The sequence below is a fragment of the Camelina sativa genome, chromosome 8, assembly GCF_030686135.1.
Source record: "Camelina sativa cultivar CO46 ecotype springtype chromosome 8, ASM3068613v1".
Classification (NCBI taxonomy): domain Eukaryota; kingdom Viridiplantae; phylum Streptophyta; class Magnoliopsida; order Brassicales; family Brassicaceae; genus Camelina; species Camelina sativa.
In genome coordinates, this window is record NC_141887.1 from 672822 (window position 1) to 689309 (window position 16488).

General features: G+C 34.2%; 2 protein-coding genes across 3 annotated transcripts; one reads left to right on the forward strand and one right to left on the reverse strand.

The window, feature by feature from the left end:
• Positions 1–5553: 5553 nt before the first annotated feature.
• LOC147939565 (uncharacterized) lies at positions 5554–8770 on the reverse strand. The gene is made up of 3 exons (XM_087463017.1): positions 8757–8770; positions 8128–8610; positions 5554–6158 (listed from the first exon to the last, which is right to left on the reverse strand). Exons 1-3 carry the CDS (start codon positions 8768–8770, stop codon positions 5639–5641), a joined length of 1017 nt encoding a protein of 338 aa, XP_087319143.1. The 3' UTR covers positions 5554–5638.
• Positions 8771–10114: 1344 nt separating this feature from the next.
• Positions 10115–14408, forward strand: LOC104705372 (homeobox protein knotted-1-like 4). Of its 2 annotated transcripts, none has more exons than XM_010421359.3 (6): positions 10115–12054; positions 12637–12757; positions 12939–13123; positions 13481–13612; positions 13790–13926; positions 14095–14408. In XM_010421359.3, the coding sequence occupies exons 1-6, from the start codon at positions 11476–11478 to the stop codon at positions 14126–14128; spliced, it is 1188 nt and encodes a 395-aa protein (XP_010419661.1). In that variant the 5' UTR covers positions 10115–11475; the 3' UTR covers positions 14129–14408. The 2 variants fall into 2 exon arrangements, with proteins under 2 accessions (XP_010419661.1, XP_010419662.1); XM_010421360.3 differs by having other exon boundaries at positions 10823–12054; positions 14103–14408.
• Positions 14409–16488: the final 2080 nt, after the last annotated feature.

Consider the following 16488-nt stretch of genomic DNA (forward strand, 5'->3'; position numbering starts at 1 on the left):
TAAGAAAAATATATCATTTTAAGTAAAAAATAATGTGTTTATTGGCTTTCAGTTTTGAAAGGAAATATTATGTTGAGATCGTAACAGTCGTTAGATACTAGCTAGCTAGCTAGCTAATTAAAAATCAGAGTAATAAATAGTTTAAACTTTAAAGTAATTACTACTACTGTACAAGTTAATTAAAATTAAAATTAGAGCTTATGTAATGAATGGTTGGGTTAGTCTAGCTGGGGAAAAATGATTATGTCTGATCACATCACTTTTACGCATATTATGCAAAAAGATTCCCATATGCGACATATAAATATGTGTGTAATTTTGGAGGAATTAACGTGGGCCGTGGCAAATAGAGCGGCCCATAAGGTGAATATGGACCATAAATAGCTTAGTACATCACAATATTTAGTCCACTCATTGATTCAATAATTTTAGGTGTTGAAATGTGGTAAAGTAACCTTGATTTTGTCGCACCTTATCAGGATCAGCCTAGGTCGGATTAATTTGCTTGAACTTCTTAGCTTATTTTCTTTTATTTTTTTTTTAATTTCCATTACTAGTCAACTAATACCATAGTCATAAAGCAATTCATCTACGCCACATTGGATTCCAAGAATAATGAAACCAGAAAATAAGAGAAAAGAGAAAAACAAGAGATGCTAGCTACTTCAGATTGGCCTAAGATTCCCAAATAGATGTCAAATGCATAACCAAAAGCAAGCAAACAATGTGGAGAGATATGGACAACACAACAGAAGCATTGAAGATGAAAGCAGAGAAGAGTGTAGAAGTGGTCCATTGCAAGAATTTAATTTCATTGAAAAATGCTTCTTCTTTTTTTTTCTTTTCTTTACTGATGTCTGTGGTCCAATTTTGGAAGTGGACAAAGCCTAACTTTGTGGTTTTATAAGAGAGGCGAACAAATACGCCACTCCCTTATATTAGCAAAGACATATGACATGTTTTTATGTTACTATATATCATTATTCAACCAATACTACTGCATTTGACCAAGAGATTATTGTACTATTGTATCATCGCCCAAACTCAAATTCGTTTAATGCATATTTATCGACCAAAAACATCATTACTAAACTTTTACTAGATTATGTTTTATTTTTCTTAAAAATTATATGCTATATATAAAACCACAAAAGTTCGACGTTTCATCGTCAATATTCTACGAAAACGTGAATATGGCCATATCCTCACGTCTGCATATCTCGCTAATGTACAATTCGAAAGGATATAATAAGATAAAAAGCTTATAAGACTACACAAATTGGCTTATACATCTTATAAAAAGCTCTACACGGAAAAGGTTGGATGGGGACACATTTGTAACATTATTTGATCAACAATGTAGTGAATATTGTTTGTGGCACAGTTCTGAATGTTAAGTTGAACACAACTCCGATTAGATATCTAATGAGGTAATCAAAAATTCAACAACTGAGTCATATTGGCTCCGAACTGAGTCATTGGATTACAGATAAATATTGTTGGATTTATATAACTAATTAAGCATTATATTGTCATATATATATATATTAATTAGTTATATAAATCCAACAATATCAATATATGTATTAGATTATTATACATGAATTATCCTAAATTTCCAAAATTATATATCAAATTTTTGGAAATATTAGTGCGGATATATCTTATGTTTGTCCAAAAATGAAGGATAAAAACTGATTATTATGTGAAAATTAAATATCAAAACTTTAAAAATATATAAAATAGTGTTTTTATGTAAAAAAGGTGCACAAACAAGATTTTCCGCCAATTATAGCACTATTCTTTTGGCACAATAGGTAATGCATGGTCACAACACAACAATGTCTTCACCAAAACCAAAGAACTAATTGAGTAAGAAGAAGAACCAGAGACTTTTTCAACAATGTGGATAACCCCATTCCCTCTTTCGCACGCGGGGCCAAATATATCACTCTTCTTTTCTCCGTTTTGTCTACTTTCAAACGTTTCCATCTTCTTTTTGTTGGATCGTTTCTTCATTTTCATTACTTTCTCTATTATTTGAAATGATCGTTTAGATTTTTTATAATATCATGGAAGGTTGGGATTACGATTATTATTATTTTCTTATATCTTTTAGAGCAGATGATGAGATTATGATAAACGTTTTTGATGAATGAGGTAAGGTTTTAATCTTAACATAGGTTTAGAATTCGGATCAATATGACTTGCTCAAACCTGTGTCTTTTGCTAGTCACATGCATTGTACAAATAAGGCTAGTTCCATCTATTATATGTTTCTACCATTATTGAAAATACTATTTCAGAATGAGCCATGAACATATATATTCGTGCGTCGCTCTAGTGTGATAACAATGATCTTGTCGTGATCGACGTATACTTTTAGGCAATGAATAAATGCCACACACGTATAGTCAATGAGACCTCGGTGGCTTTTTTGTTGCGAGCGTGATCAAATTCCAAAAAAAAAAACTTAATGCTTCTCATTACTATTCATCTACCCGATTTAGATAAATCCTTCTGGTAATTTTGCTGGCCTCTTAGACCTTCCCCATCGGCAGGTTGTTAGTGGGGTTTTAAGGAAAAAGAGATTAAATAAAATAAATCAGAAAATGGAAAAAAATTGAAAAGCTTCTCTTATATAGTAACCTCAATTTCACATAAGAGATTGTGATGTGTCGCTAAATCGTTGGTTCCGTTTAATCCAGAGCAATTTTTTTTGGCCCGCTTGTGTTCTTTTTCTTCCTCTCCCTCTCACTTTCTCTTTGTCGCGAATCTCTCAATCGGATGACATGGGATCGGTTGGAATCATAGGAGATTGGAATCGGAGGAGGAGATTAAATCGATTCTCAATTGCTTATAGTCTGATGACTCCAGATGGATTCTTTCTCATTAGCGCAAGCAAAGGTATGATCTTTGATATGGATGATTCTAAGTCTTTGATCGATTTGTATTTATAAATCTATGATCTTTATATGTAACTGCGACAATTTTGGATTATGAATATTATGATTTGCATAGCGGATGTGCTTTGAAGAATTGATTTGGCTGCCTCTTGTTATTTATCGTCTGTTTTGATTTTCTTGACTGATCTAATGGGGAAATTAGGATTGAAGAGTTATCTACATTGTTGTAAAACTCTAGCGAAGTCGTCTTCTGACTTTTTGGATATTTAGATTTGAACCTGATGTTGTGGAATGAGCAAGGCTTTCTTGATTGTCAAAGTGACAAGTCCTTTAAAGGAAGCCATCAGGAGTACCTAGTTTGCAGGTTAGTTTCCTTTTTTCGTAGGATGAGAGCAAGAACAGGAAGTGAAAGGAGAATCATATTCTCATATGTCCAAGTAGAACCAATCCATAAGAATCACGTCCTTATATTATAATTTCTTGTTGACCAAAAAGATTCTAGTGATTATCGTTTCTGTAGGTGTTGAGTTGAAACTGTCATTTGCATTTACTCAAAATGTTGTTCTTTTTAAGAGCTATCAAGATTCTCATTGCTTTGTCTCTTTCACGATTATCTTATTAAGATGTGATTGGAAAATCTGAAAGAAAAATGCGTTCCAGACAGGGCACATAGACTTTCTACTTAATTTAGGCACAATATGTTTTCTGCGAACATACAGAGAACTAGATTAGTCTTAAACACCTTTGATCTACAACTAGCTTATTTCCATGGGGCAGCAACAATTTTCCGAAACTCCTAGTCTACATTCTGAACCTTTTGGTCAAGAAGTTCGGCATGAGACTGCGTCAGAGTTATCTCCTTGTCTAGTGCCACTTTCGCTTCCTTTATCAACACTTCTTGTCTCTGCAATTCAACAATATCTTGTACACACTTCCTTCTTTTGTTGTCATTCACTGTGATCTTTTCCTTAATAGCTTTTAACTCTTCCAATCTTTTTGGTGGGTAAAAACTAAAAAAGTATATGTGTTTTAGTGGCTTTAAGAGTCACATTAGTTTCGTTACTCATCTAACCCTCTTTACTCATCTTTGGTTTCTCCCTCCTTCACCCGGGGAGAGGAAGATGAAAGTTTTTATTTTTGTTACTTTTCTCTGTATTTTTCCTGAAGTTTTGTGAGTTCAGTGTTTAATTCGGTCTTGTTGTTGCAGAGAATTTTCTAAAAATGGCACCAAATCCCAAGATTAAGAAAGCTTGTGTTGCCATGAAGCTTTTGGGAATACAAGAGGTTAAAGACATGGCTGCTCTTGATTTCTGGCCTCTTCCGATAAGCCACACTTGGTTGATTTATATTTTGTGTGAAGAGAAGAAGTTGAGAGAGACATGGCTGCTTTGTTTGTGGATTATTGAGAATGCTTAACCAGAATCAACAACTTTGGTTTTTTTTTTCTTCTTTTACAATATGTTGTAAATTTCTTGTAAATGTTATGTAGTAGAATACTAAATTACATTGATTTTTTCTTCATATAAATGCAATCCTTGATATTCTATACCACTTCTATTCTATTTTAAAAAATAAATTTTAAAAAAATAATATTTTCAAAAATAAGAGACCTAAAATTAGAACCTACCATTAGAGGAGGAAATTTTAATTAAGAGATCATGGGTTCTTATATTCAAAACAATACACAATTAATTCATAAAAAAATCAAACAGTGTTTAACAACTCACTTATAAGAACCCATTGATAATCTTGCCCTTATAGTATTCCCATTGGTGGGGTCTGTATCAATATCTGAATTAAAAAAAAATTATAAACAAAAGAAAAGCAGGAAAGAAAAAAATTAGGGTCTTCTAGCAGATCATTTGTGACACAAGGTGAGAAAAGAATTAATATATGTCCTTCTATTAGTGGCTCAACTATATTAAAAAATTAGAATATATTTTTATAATTAAAATATTATTTTTTTTGGTTTTAAAGACATTATAGTGGGTATCACTGATAATTGTGCTATTAGTGAATTTGCACAAACCTGATCAAAAGTGCACGTCTAATATGTGACTCGTAATTTTTTTCCCTTCTTAAATGCTTATATTTATCAAAGACATATTTTGGTTCTTTTGGAGATATGCTACCGAACAAGAGTATCCTATTTCAAATAATGTTCTCAAATTAACAAAAAGAATTTTAGTGAGTATTAGAGATACTCTAACATGCTATAATGTGTATCACAAATAATAATTATATAAATAAAAAGTAAGTCACTGGAGGAACAACTTTGGCATCGTTACAAAAAAAAGTGAAAGATGGAGAAAAAACATCCTTTACGTTCCATCATTTTCAATCCACAAACCTGACAAAAAGCTTCCTATGTTCTTCCTCTACTCTTTCTTTCTTTATAATATAATAAAGTATTTATGCTTTCTTTAACTCATAATGTTTTGATGTGTATGTTGTCTTTTTTTTTTTGTTCAACCGCTTATATTATAGAAATATAAAAGAGTCTACACACCACAAGGGCGAGAAGAGATGACACAAGATAAGGACCATAGAGCAGATTTAGCAAGAGCATCTACCTCTGTATTGTTCAAACGTGGAATAAAATTAAAGCAGATAGTTGTGAAAGCGTCTGAAAGACAGGAAATGTCATGAAAAACGTCTTTCAACTCCTTAAGGCATCCATCAGTCTTGAGCAGCTTGATGAGGACCTGGGAGTCAGAGAAGTTCATTAAAGATCAGATTGGAATAGAATGAGCGATTGAGGTGATGTCGAGCATAGCACTTCGGATTGCTAACGCCTCTGCAACGAGTGCAGATGACACAAAAGGGCGAGAGGCCGAGGACTGGGTCAAGATCATTCCCGAGGGATCCTTAAGAATCCAGCCAGCTCCACTCAATCTTGTATCTTGGTTCCATGCTGCATCCACATGGCAAGTGAAAGCTTCTGGAGGATTTGGAGGGGCCTGAGGCATTGAACGCAGTAGAGACGGTTTGGAGATGTCTAGTTGAGCATTTTGCCAATGTCTTGCTTCAGTAACTGCTTTGACGTAAACTTCCTTTGAAGAAAACTGACGGTCTTCGAACAGAAAGGAGTTCCTAGCAGTCCACAGGTTCCACATAATCCAGGGGGCAATTGGCGTAGACACTATACCAGCCGGGGGTAGGCACCCCAACTTTCCCATTTCTTGTAGACACAGTTGCAGTGACGTGATCAGGGGGAGTTTGGTTGGGATGCGAAAGGTACCAGGTTCCACACTTCACCTGCAAAATCACAGTTCCACTACAAGAATATTGACTTTTCGTAGCATCTGAATAACGCTATCTAAAGATACTATAGCGTTTTATGAAACGCTCTATCATCGCCCGTGATAATAGGTCCGTCACTTTTAATAGCGGTTTTTGACATTGTTATCGTGTTTTCATCAAATATAGCGTTTTCTTCTATGCTATCGTAAATTCAACAATAGCAATAATACTTTGATATTAATTGTTACACCAAATTTAATATAAATTACTATTTTCCAGGATTATTTTTTTGGTTTTTGGATAATTTGACAAATTAAAAGAGAAAAATGCCATAATTTAATTATATTTATATAATAAATGATACAAAATATTCATTACAAAATGTGTTGAATTCAAAGCTAACACAAAATTCCAAATTCAAAAGCTCCACTACTGTAGTCTTGTAATCACTTCCAGTTCTCCAGCTCCACTCAACACGTCTTCTTAGTCCAAATCATCTTATGAGTCCCTGAGAAGAAGCTAATAAAAATTCCAACATTCAGAAACTCTTAATTAAAGATTACTAGATACTAGTAGTCAATGAGAAGAAAGACTATTACTTCACGACAAAGAATTTTTTATCTCAATTAATCATACAACTCCACCATTGAAATTTCTGATGACTTAAAGTGTCTCTAAGTCTTTAAAGGTCATCTTGAAATCAAGCTATCATATTGCTATAAAGAAACATAAAACACACAAAAAAATCCCCTTAATTATCGAATTATTGAGAGCTAATAAACAAGATTAGGGTTGAAATTAAACTTCCCTTGCTTCTCATCTGAAGATCAACTTTAGCCCCTTTTTATCCAGATCAAAATCTCCATCTTGAAATGTTCCACTCCTGTTTTCAAATCGAGTTCAATAAACATTCATATTTACAGAAGCTATTCAAACCCAGAAAAAAATGGTTCAAGACTTCAAATCCAGTTTACTTTTATCTGCAATTCGATAAACAAAAAAAAAGAGTATAATTAGAAGTTCTGAATCAATGAATCAATGGAGAAGCAAGCAGATAACATCCTTTTGCAACAAACAAATCAGATCTACAACTCAAAACCTTTAATCACAACTGGAGCTGCAAAGATGACAACATAATCTCACTGAACCAAACCACAAAAATACTTTTCTCAATGTTCTTCTTTAAATCAATCCCACACTCGGAAGAAACGAGAGACTTGTATGGAGATCTCTAGATCTGGAAGCGAGACCTTTGGATCTAATTTCAAAAGACCAAACTCATAGCTAATCGCCTAAAGTGAAACGAAGACATGCAAGTATGTAATTACCTCAGATTTCATAATACATATGAAATAAAATGAATAGATCTGGTAAAGACGAAGAGAGATCTATGCGAAGGTGTCTAGGGTTTCGAATCCCATCTCTCTTGCTTTGACGGTGGCTAGGGATTGATTTCAAAAGAAAGAGTGAAAGGGAGAGAAACGACATGATAAAAAATGGATTTACTGAAGAAGGCATCACTAGAGTTTTGTTATATGGAGAAGAGGAAGATGATTCATCTGGTTTTGAATATGGGTAAAGATTTCGTTGGATGAGAAGCATGGTTCTAAATCTGGGGAATTGGTAAGCAAAAAATAAACGAGTGTGAGAAAAAGCTTGAGAATATGGACAGAGATAGTAAGAAAAAAAGCTTGAGAAGTGAAACAATGGAGTGAGAGGGAAAATGAAAAATTTGTTAGCCGCTCTATTTTTTCACCAAGTACTTAGCGAAAAATAGATTTATTTTTCCGCTTCAAGTATGCATAGCGTTTTAAAAATACCAATGCTATGTATACTACAATTAAAAAATATATTCTTAAAAATAAATTATGACCAGTAAAACATAGTGTTTACAACAAACGCTATCTAAAACTAAGAGATATATCAATTATAGCAAAAAGACATAAAACGCTATGTTATAGTACTATCAATTCTCTAATTTCTTGTAGTGTTCCAAAACAAGTGTAGTTCATCTTCAAGAGCACCACATCTTTTGCATCCTGCAACATTTGGGATACCCCTCCTTGACAGGTTTGAGCTCAGAGAGAGGGTCCCAGCCATTGATTTCCAAAGGAACATCTTCAGTTTTGGTGAAACTTTGGGGTTCCACACATACTTGAGCCAATCAAAAGAGTTGCAGTCCTTCTGTACGGGAAAATTCTTAGCTAGAGCATAACCCGATTTAGTCGAGTAAGATCCTGATTTTTCAGGCAACCAAACCAAAGAGTCCAAAGAGGGAACAACACTGGTAATTATTTTCCTTATATCTTCCTCATATTGAGGTAATATTTGACGAATAGCATCCACATTCCAATCATTTGAAGTTGGGCATAGAAGATCTTGGACACTTAATTCTGCAGAGGAGACCGTAGGGGGACCAAAGGGTGCCGTTGGGGACGTGAGAGAAAGCCATGGATCATTCCTATGTGTATGTTGTCTATATTGTTAGGTTTCTTCTAATCTTCATCTATCACAAGCCAAGTGTATACAACAAAACAGATTAACAAGATAATAAAGCATCATTATTATAAGCATCATCCTACTCCTAGTACGTATTAGAATATTCACTGTTTCACAAACATCTCGCCAATTTAAGACTTTTAGAAAACTATGAAACGTCATATTTTTTTTAGTTTCTTCTTCAAATCTGCCATGCCGATCTTCGGAATATAAAATATAATATCCGATTAATCTATATTTTGCTGAGATGATATTGTTTTGTCTTGTGTTCGATAAATATAATTAAATGGTGATAGTTGACAACTTGACATGTCACCGGCAATCAAATACAATCATTATTCATCTCACACATCCATAAGGTTAATGATATTGCGCTATATATTAGTATAAGATTTACATTTAAGTTCCATATTAACAATTTACAAAATCCATTGGAAACAACTATATAATAGTGTTAATAACCCCAATTGTCATTTTGATTTGTGTTAGACATTTGATTTTTGTTACGAAAAGCATGTACAGTGGGGAAAACTAAGTAATCGGTGGTTACGTTGTCGTTCAATCAGTCATCTCGAGGTACAAAAGTTCAACGTGGAACTACATACAATCTATGACCCAAAACAAAAAAAAGGCTCCGGCTACAATTTTCTTATCCGGTTTATTGCAGGTCCTACACAATTAATGCATATCCAAGTTCAAGGTTTACTGGTCAATACAATCAACTTGGCGCATTGTATTGCAAGTGCTTGTTTATATATTGCATATAGCATATTTCATTAAGAGAAAAGAATACAATATTTAAGGAGTAGATTAGTTGAGCCGTGGGCCGTAGGGCACTCCGTCGTCGTTTCTCGTACAAAAGAGTGTGGGGACGACAAGAGTTGTTGTGAAATTGACGAATGTGATCGTTAATGTGACCTTCTTTTGTCCAATCATGTGTTAGATGATTCGACACGAAATGTAGACCTTATCGCACCGGAAGTTTTCTCGACACATGTCTTTACTCCTTTATTCATCACTCACCTTACTGTTTGGATATTTTGATATGGATTCAACTTTTGTCGTTTACTCTCATATCATCCTCTCTCGCGCACGCAATAGAAAATAAAAAAAGTTACAAAAATCAATCTAATAAATCTTGGACGCAGTAGAAGGCTACCAACCTTCAATAAAAACACTCATCATTGTATCATTTTTATGAAGAAAAAAGAACTGTTATATATATGTCCACTAGCTAGTTACTAGTTACTACTTTCATATAAACGCCATTTATACCGTTTAATATATATTTTTTTCCAAAAAATGAACCTTTCGGGAAACGAAATTTGAATCTTACTTTTTATTATCACGTAGACGGAGGATGAATTTAAAACATGAGTGGGTGGAATTTAAAATAAACAAGGTAGAGAGAGAGGAGTGTGTTGTTGGCTGTATATATAGATAGGTTTTATACGACAAGTCCAAGTGATGGGAGCTATAATTAGAACGGTTAGGAAAGAGGTCGTTTGCACTATGAAAAAAAGCTTTCATAGTGCAAATATAAGTCTGGATCATGCAAATATATATATCTTTTATATAAGCCAAATACTATGTTGTATGTATTGTCAAAAAAAAAAAATACTATGTTGTATGTGAAGTGAGATGTTTGATTTCATGTATGTATAATAATTTTTAGAAGAAGTCATGACTCATGAGATGAGTTCATAACAAAACTTCCCAATATTCTAATATATATATTTTTCTTAATATGTTATTGTGATAAATTTGTCGTACTTTCGATTACACATCAATTACGAGCTTTTAGAAGTCAAGTTTTTGAAATTGGTCCCCGACCCCCCCCCCCCCCCCCCCCCCCCCTCTATTATCTCTAAACTTTGAATATGTGTTTTTTCTTGGGTCGCCATTCGCCAATGTGTTGTGAATTATATAGCTTTTTTTTTAACGTACAAAATGGTTATTTCTCTTATTACAAAAATAATGTTGGATTTTAATTTGTACGGTTAGATTTCGTTATCTGATCGCATGCCAATTTTTCAGGGACCACGATTGTGGGAAGGACTATCACGACACGTGTCCTCTGATATTTTTTTTTTTTGCGCTGGGTAGTGACGTCATTATTAATGGTCCCCCTCCCTCCTTGCCTTTTTTTTTCCTATTCGCTTACTCGTTTTATTGTTTGTCTCAATTCATAAAAAAAAAAAACTTTCTTTAAGGTTTAATTACTCGTAATCCTTTGTTTTTTTGTTTTTTTTTTTTTTTTGTATCAAAAACTATGAATTCGTTATCTTGGTTATGTTATGTATATATATATAAAAAAAAGAGAGACTACTGTAAGCTACGAGGAAAAATGTATTATGAAGATAAAAGTGGTGAAGCAATTTCTTTTTCTTTTACTGTCACTTCGTAATATCGTATCATTCTTTTGCCATCCTTATTTTCTAAAACGATAAAACTTTTTTATTGTCGTAGGATTTGTTAATTAGGTCTAATGTCATTTTTATAATTATCACCAATAATTTGGTACATAAAAAAAAAACAAAGAAGAATAAAATATAGGAATAAATTGTCTTTTTGGTGTAAGCTTGCTACAAACACACACACACATATAAAATTCAAACGTTCAACACACATACACATCTAAAAAAACCCTTATATATATCATTTTCTTTCTTTTTATATGAAGAAGAAAGTTTCTGTAAAAATTGATTGATTAATCAGAGAAACATATATCAAAGGCTAATAACCATTTCTCTCTTCTTTCATCTTTCCCTCTCCAAAACAAACAAATTAAAAAAGATTCAAATACTATCAAATTCAGACGAAAACGATGGCGTTTCATAACAACCACTTCAATCACTTCACCGACCAACAACAACAACACCACCAGCCTCCTCCTCCTCCGCCGCCGCAGCAGCAACATTTCCACGAATCCGCACCGCCTAACTGGCTCCTCCGTTCCGATAACAATTTTCTTAACCTCCAGACCGCCGCATCCGCAGCCGCTACAAGCTCCGATTCTCCTTCTTCCGCCGCCGCTAACCAATGGCTCTCCCGATCCTCATCCTTCCTCCAACGCGGCGGCACCGGCGCCAACAACAACGCACCAGGTTCAGGTGACGTCGTAGAAGACGTCACCACCGGCGGAGAGGAGTCGATGATCGGTGAGAAGAAAGAGGCGGAGAGGTGGCAGAATGCGAAGCACAAGGCGGAGGTACTGTCTCATCCGCTATACGAGCAGCTTTTGTCGGCACACGTGGCGTGCTTGAGGATCGCTACGCCGGTTGATCAGCTTCCGAGGATCGACGCACAGCTTGCTCAGTCACAAAACGTCGTGGCTAAGTACTCAACCCTAGACACCGCTCAAGGACTCCTTCCCGGCGATGACAAAGAGCTTGACCACTTCATGGTAACTTATTAACTTCTCTTTCCTTCTCACTTATTAGTCTTTTAATTTCAATTATTTTTCATTATTTTATTACCTTTCTTTATTTTTTTCGATTTTTTTTTTTTTTTTTTTTTGCGAAAACGAAATCAATAATTTATTTCGTCTTTTAGCTTATAGTTAAACACGGTTTGACAAATTGAAGTTTGTTAATTTTGTTTTCAAGATTTGTTAATAACTAAATCGTAGAAATACAATAAGTATAAATTAGATTTTGTATAAGACGATTTGTACTTTGCACACCGACACACATGATCAGTGGGTTGGATAATTCGTCAGTTTAATATTGTGATATTAGTTAAATGCAGTTAAAAATTGGCAGAGAAGGTTTTATTTTGATTTTCGAGATAGATTTAATTTGCTGAGTGTAAGTGACATATTGAGCAATTTTATTGATTGTAGTGTAATATATATATATATATACACACTTATCTGACAAAAAGTAGTTTGTAATTTTCTGTTTGTATTCCATCTTATCAAACTATTGATGGACGTGTGTTTGTATCTGTTGTCTGAAAGATAGATATAATTCCATGTTTTGTGCAGACGCATTATGTACTATTGCTGTGCTCTTTCAAAGAACAATTACAACAGCATGTTCGTGTTCATGCAATGGAAGCTGTTATGGCTTGTTGGGAGATTGAGCAGTCTCTTCAAAGCTTTACAGGTTAGTATTTTCGAGAATTCTTCTAATAGTTATAACATTAATATATGCATCTAGCTGTAAATTTAATTAACTCTTGCACAAAGACACAAGGTAGTAAAGGTACTTTGCTTTCTAATTTCAATGCTGTTTTATGGTCCTGATTTCTTGAGGATTTAACTTTTTTTTTTGTTGGGTGAGACAGGAGTGTCTCCTGGTGAAGGCACAGGAGCAACAATGTCTGAGGATGAAGATGAGCAAGTTGAGAGTGATGCTCATTTGTTTGATGGAAGCTTAGATGGGTTAGGGTTTGGTCCTCTGGTTCCTACTGAGAGTGAAAGATCTTTGATGGAAAGAGTCAGACAAGAACTCAAACATGAACTCAAACAGGTAACTACCGATATATACTATCTCCATCCTTTATACATTGTTTGATCTATAAAGTTGGATTTCCCCATAAGACCAATTATAACATATATCCCTCATGCTTTTTTATCATTTTAGCCCAAACAAAAGATGCTTCTATTAATTCAGTCCAATCAATCAAGAACTTGTCAAACCTGTATTTCTGATCTTCTAACAAAACACGATCATTACATTTATATAACTTTTGTCTGAAGAACGGTTGTTTTGATGAGCTTGTTAGTTTACAAAATTTACTTACCATCGATCGACACTTATATGCATTGTGGAATTCACCTATAGTTAGCTTGATCTAACGATATAGAACCATATTTTTGTGAAAAGGGTTATAAGGAGAAAATTGTAGACATAAGAGAGGAGATCCTGAGAAAGAGAAGAGCTGGAAAATTACCAGGAGACACCACCTCTGTTCTCAAATCATGGTGGCAATCTCATTCTAAGTGGCCTTACCCTACTGTGAGTTCACTCTTTTTTACCTTTTTTTTTAGTCACTCACATGAACACACCTAAAGGGTCGGTCTCTTGTTCTCTCCCACAAGGCCACGAATCTTGTACTACATAATTTTCACGACTTCACTTTCCTTCTCAATTTTCCTATATTAAGTTTTCAATGAACGAGGTAACTTTTGGCAGGAGGAAGATAAGGCGAGGTTGGTGCAAGAGACGGGTTTGCAGCTCAAACAGATAAACAATTGGTTCATCAATCAAAGAAAAAGGAATTGGCATAGCAATCCATCTTCTTCTACCGTCTCAAAGAACAAACGCAGAAGGTATTTCACACCAACAAAACTTTGTAGGAAGAGTTATTTATTCAAGATTAGACTATATTAAAGCAAACGACAAGATACAATATTTTTTGAAATATATATGTTAGGTGTGACAAAGTTTAGCTTGTTTGGGTATGGTTAAATTAAATTTGGAGAGTTATGTTTATGAAGCAATGCAGGTGAAAATAGCGGAAGAGAGCGTTGAGGTCACTTTGAAGCTTGCATGGAGAGATCCAATAGCTTGATAGAAAGTTGGAGACATGAAGAAAAAATTCTCACACAAAACAAACGTATAACGTAACTTTTGTGCCATTACATGGTTTGACTTCCATATTTCATAATTATTAGAGAACACGCAAAACCCAAAAGCACGATTTGTAATATGGGGTTTTAGATGGAGTTTATGATAGGATCCTCACTGCCATCTCCACCACCTATCCATCATCATATATATATATCGTGAATAACATGGAATTTTCTCCTTAGCATTTGTGAAAGCATAGGCCGTATACCTACCATTACGAACAAGCATATACATCTTATAGTTATATAGCCTGACGAGATTTTTTTTGAATCCAATATTAAATTATATTCAAAAGAAAAATAAACAGTTTTACAAAGCTCGGACATAAATTGTTTCGAAACATTTCAAATCAAAAGACTTTCATATTAATAGAATCTTGCATCAAAACAAAGTTGGATGCTAGAACCACCATCATCCTTGATTGTGCTTAAACGATTACGGATATTCTTGTCAATGAGTTTGACAAGCTTTAATGCCGGGAAAGTGTCTCACCATGTCGCTGCTCATTCCGCTCTCGCCAAAGGGAATGGAGCCTGATGAGTAATTTTTGTAAGTGATGTTCTCAGAGTTTTTTCTTAATTTTGTTTTGTGAGTGGAACCACGTCTAACGTCTTAATTATGTTACATTATTTGTAAACCCTAATACCGAAATATGATGGGCTAAACTCCGTGTTAATGCATTCGAACGAACGAATTGCATGTTCTCGGCTGTTGCAAAATTACTTAAACATTTTGATCAGTTTTCCCATTTTGGCCCCTATTCTTCATTGTCCTGCATTATGGGCCTCGTTGTCTCTCTACCTTGCAGGGTTTACAAAACTATTTCATGTGAAAACGCCGACGTTTCATACGTTGTCCTCTTGTCTCTAAGGACGTCGTTTAGAATTGTCGATATGCTGTAGTACACTATTAGCAGTTTCTATTCTTTTTGAGTAAAAAGTGTTATGGATTTTGAACGATAACACAACAAAATGCATTAGCTTTCTCCATCCATATTTTTTTTGGGTAGGGTTCTCCATCCATACTATATATACAATTACGTTTCGGCATTAGCAAAAACCATTAAGATTAATATTTTGGTCCATAGCAATATAAGATCATGAACAATCCAAATTTGAGATTATTTTATAACAAATAAGAAACAAAATTCAAATCAATTTTGGATTGTTCAAGATCTTATATATGTGAGGCTACTATATATGAACCAATATATATCTTAATGGTTTGGTTTTGCTTCAATTATAATCTTTCATAGAGATAGATGGACTAGTGGTGGGAGTTGAGAGAGTCTCTTGTTAGCGGAATAAGATTGCATGACACGGCATTCTGAACGTTGTGGGGTTTCCTGATTGGTCTTGTCCTCTACTTTACATGACAGTCATATGAGAGGAGCGTTTATATATAGCTGGCTGGCCCAATCACAAAAGACAGCTAGCTTTGTGTTATCCGTTATGTAGCAGCAGCGACGAAACAATTGCTTCTTCTTCTTCTCTTTTTTTTTTTTTTTGTCATTATGGATAATAACCCACTATTGCTGAAGATATCAAAGATTCGTTATCTGAAAGTGACGCAGAAACACACAAAAAGTACAAATAATAAAAGTGTTAGTGGGTAATTGGGGAGGATATATAGAGAATAAAGCAGAGATCAGGACGACAAAGAAGTTCAACAATATTCTCCCTATAGTTTATTATCATGCGCTTAGTTATGTTACACGTTAGCCAATGTATAAGGAATATATATTCTGATACTTTCATATAAGTATATTAAGATAATCATTGGTACATATATTATAGATTCGCCTGCCTGGTGTTTAAATTCTGAAAAAAAAAAAACTTAAAATATATGTGAGAGAAGAAGCCCTTCCCGAACACCATGTACGAGGAAATAAGTCAATAACGGTCGAATGATCACATTACATACTTTTCCAAATATTATATATTTTGAAATCCGATGACTAATTTTATCTAGGTACGATAACAATTCTAAGTTGAGGACGTCACGATTTCAAATATAGTATATAAGTATATAACCCTCTCTTTTTTATATAGTATATAACTTTGATGGCATCTATATTCATTGTTGGAGTCACGATGCAATTTATCTTTCGTGTATAGCTGATTGTATATTGATGGTTATACTTTGCGGTCTCGTGATTGTGCGTTTGTAGTTATTAAATTGCATACGATGAGTCGATGAATAACGATAAAATAGAAGATAAAAAAATATTCAATATGGCTAGTCCACCATAGCAATTATTT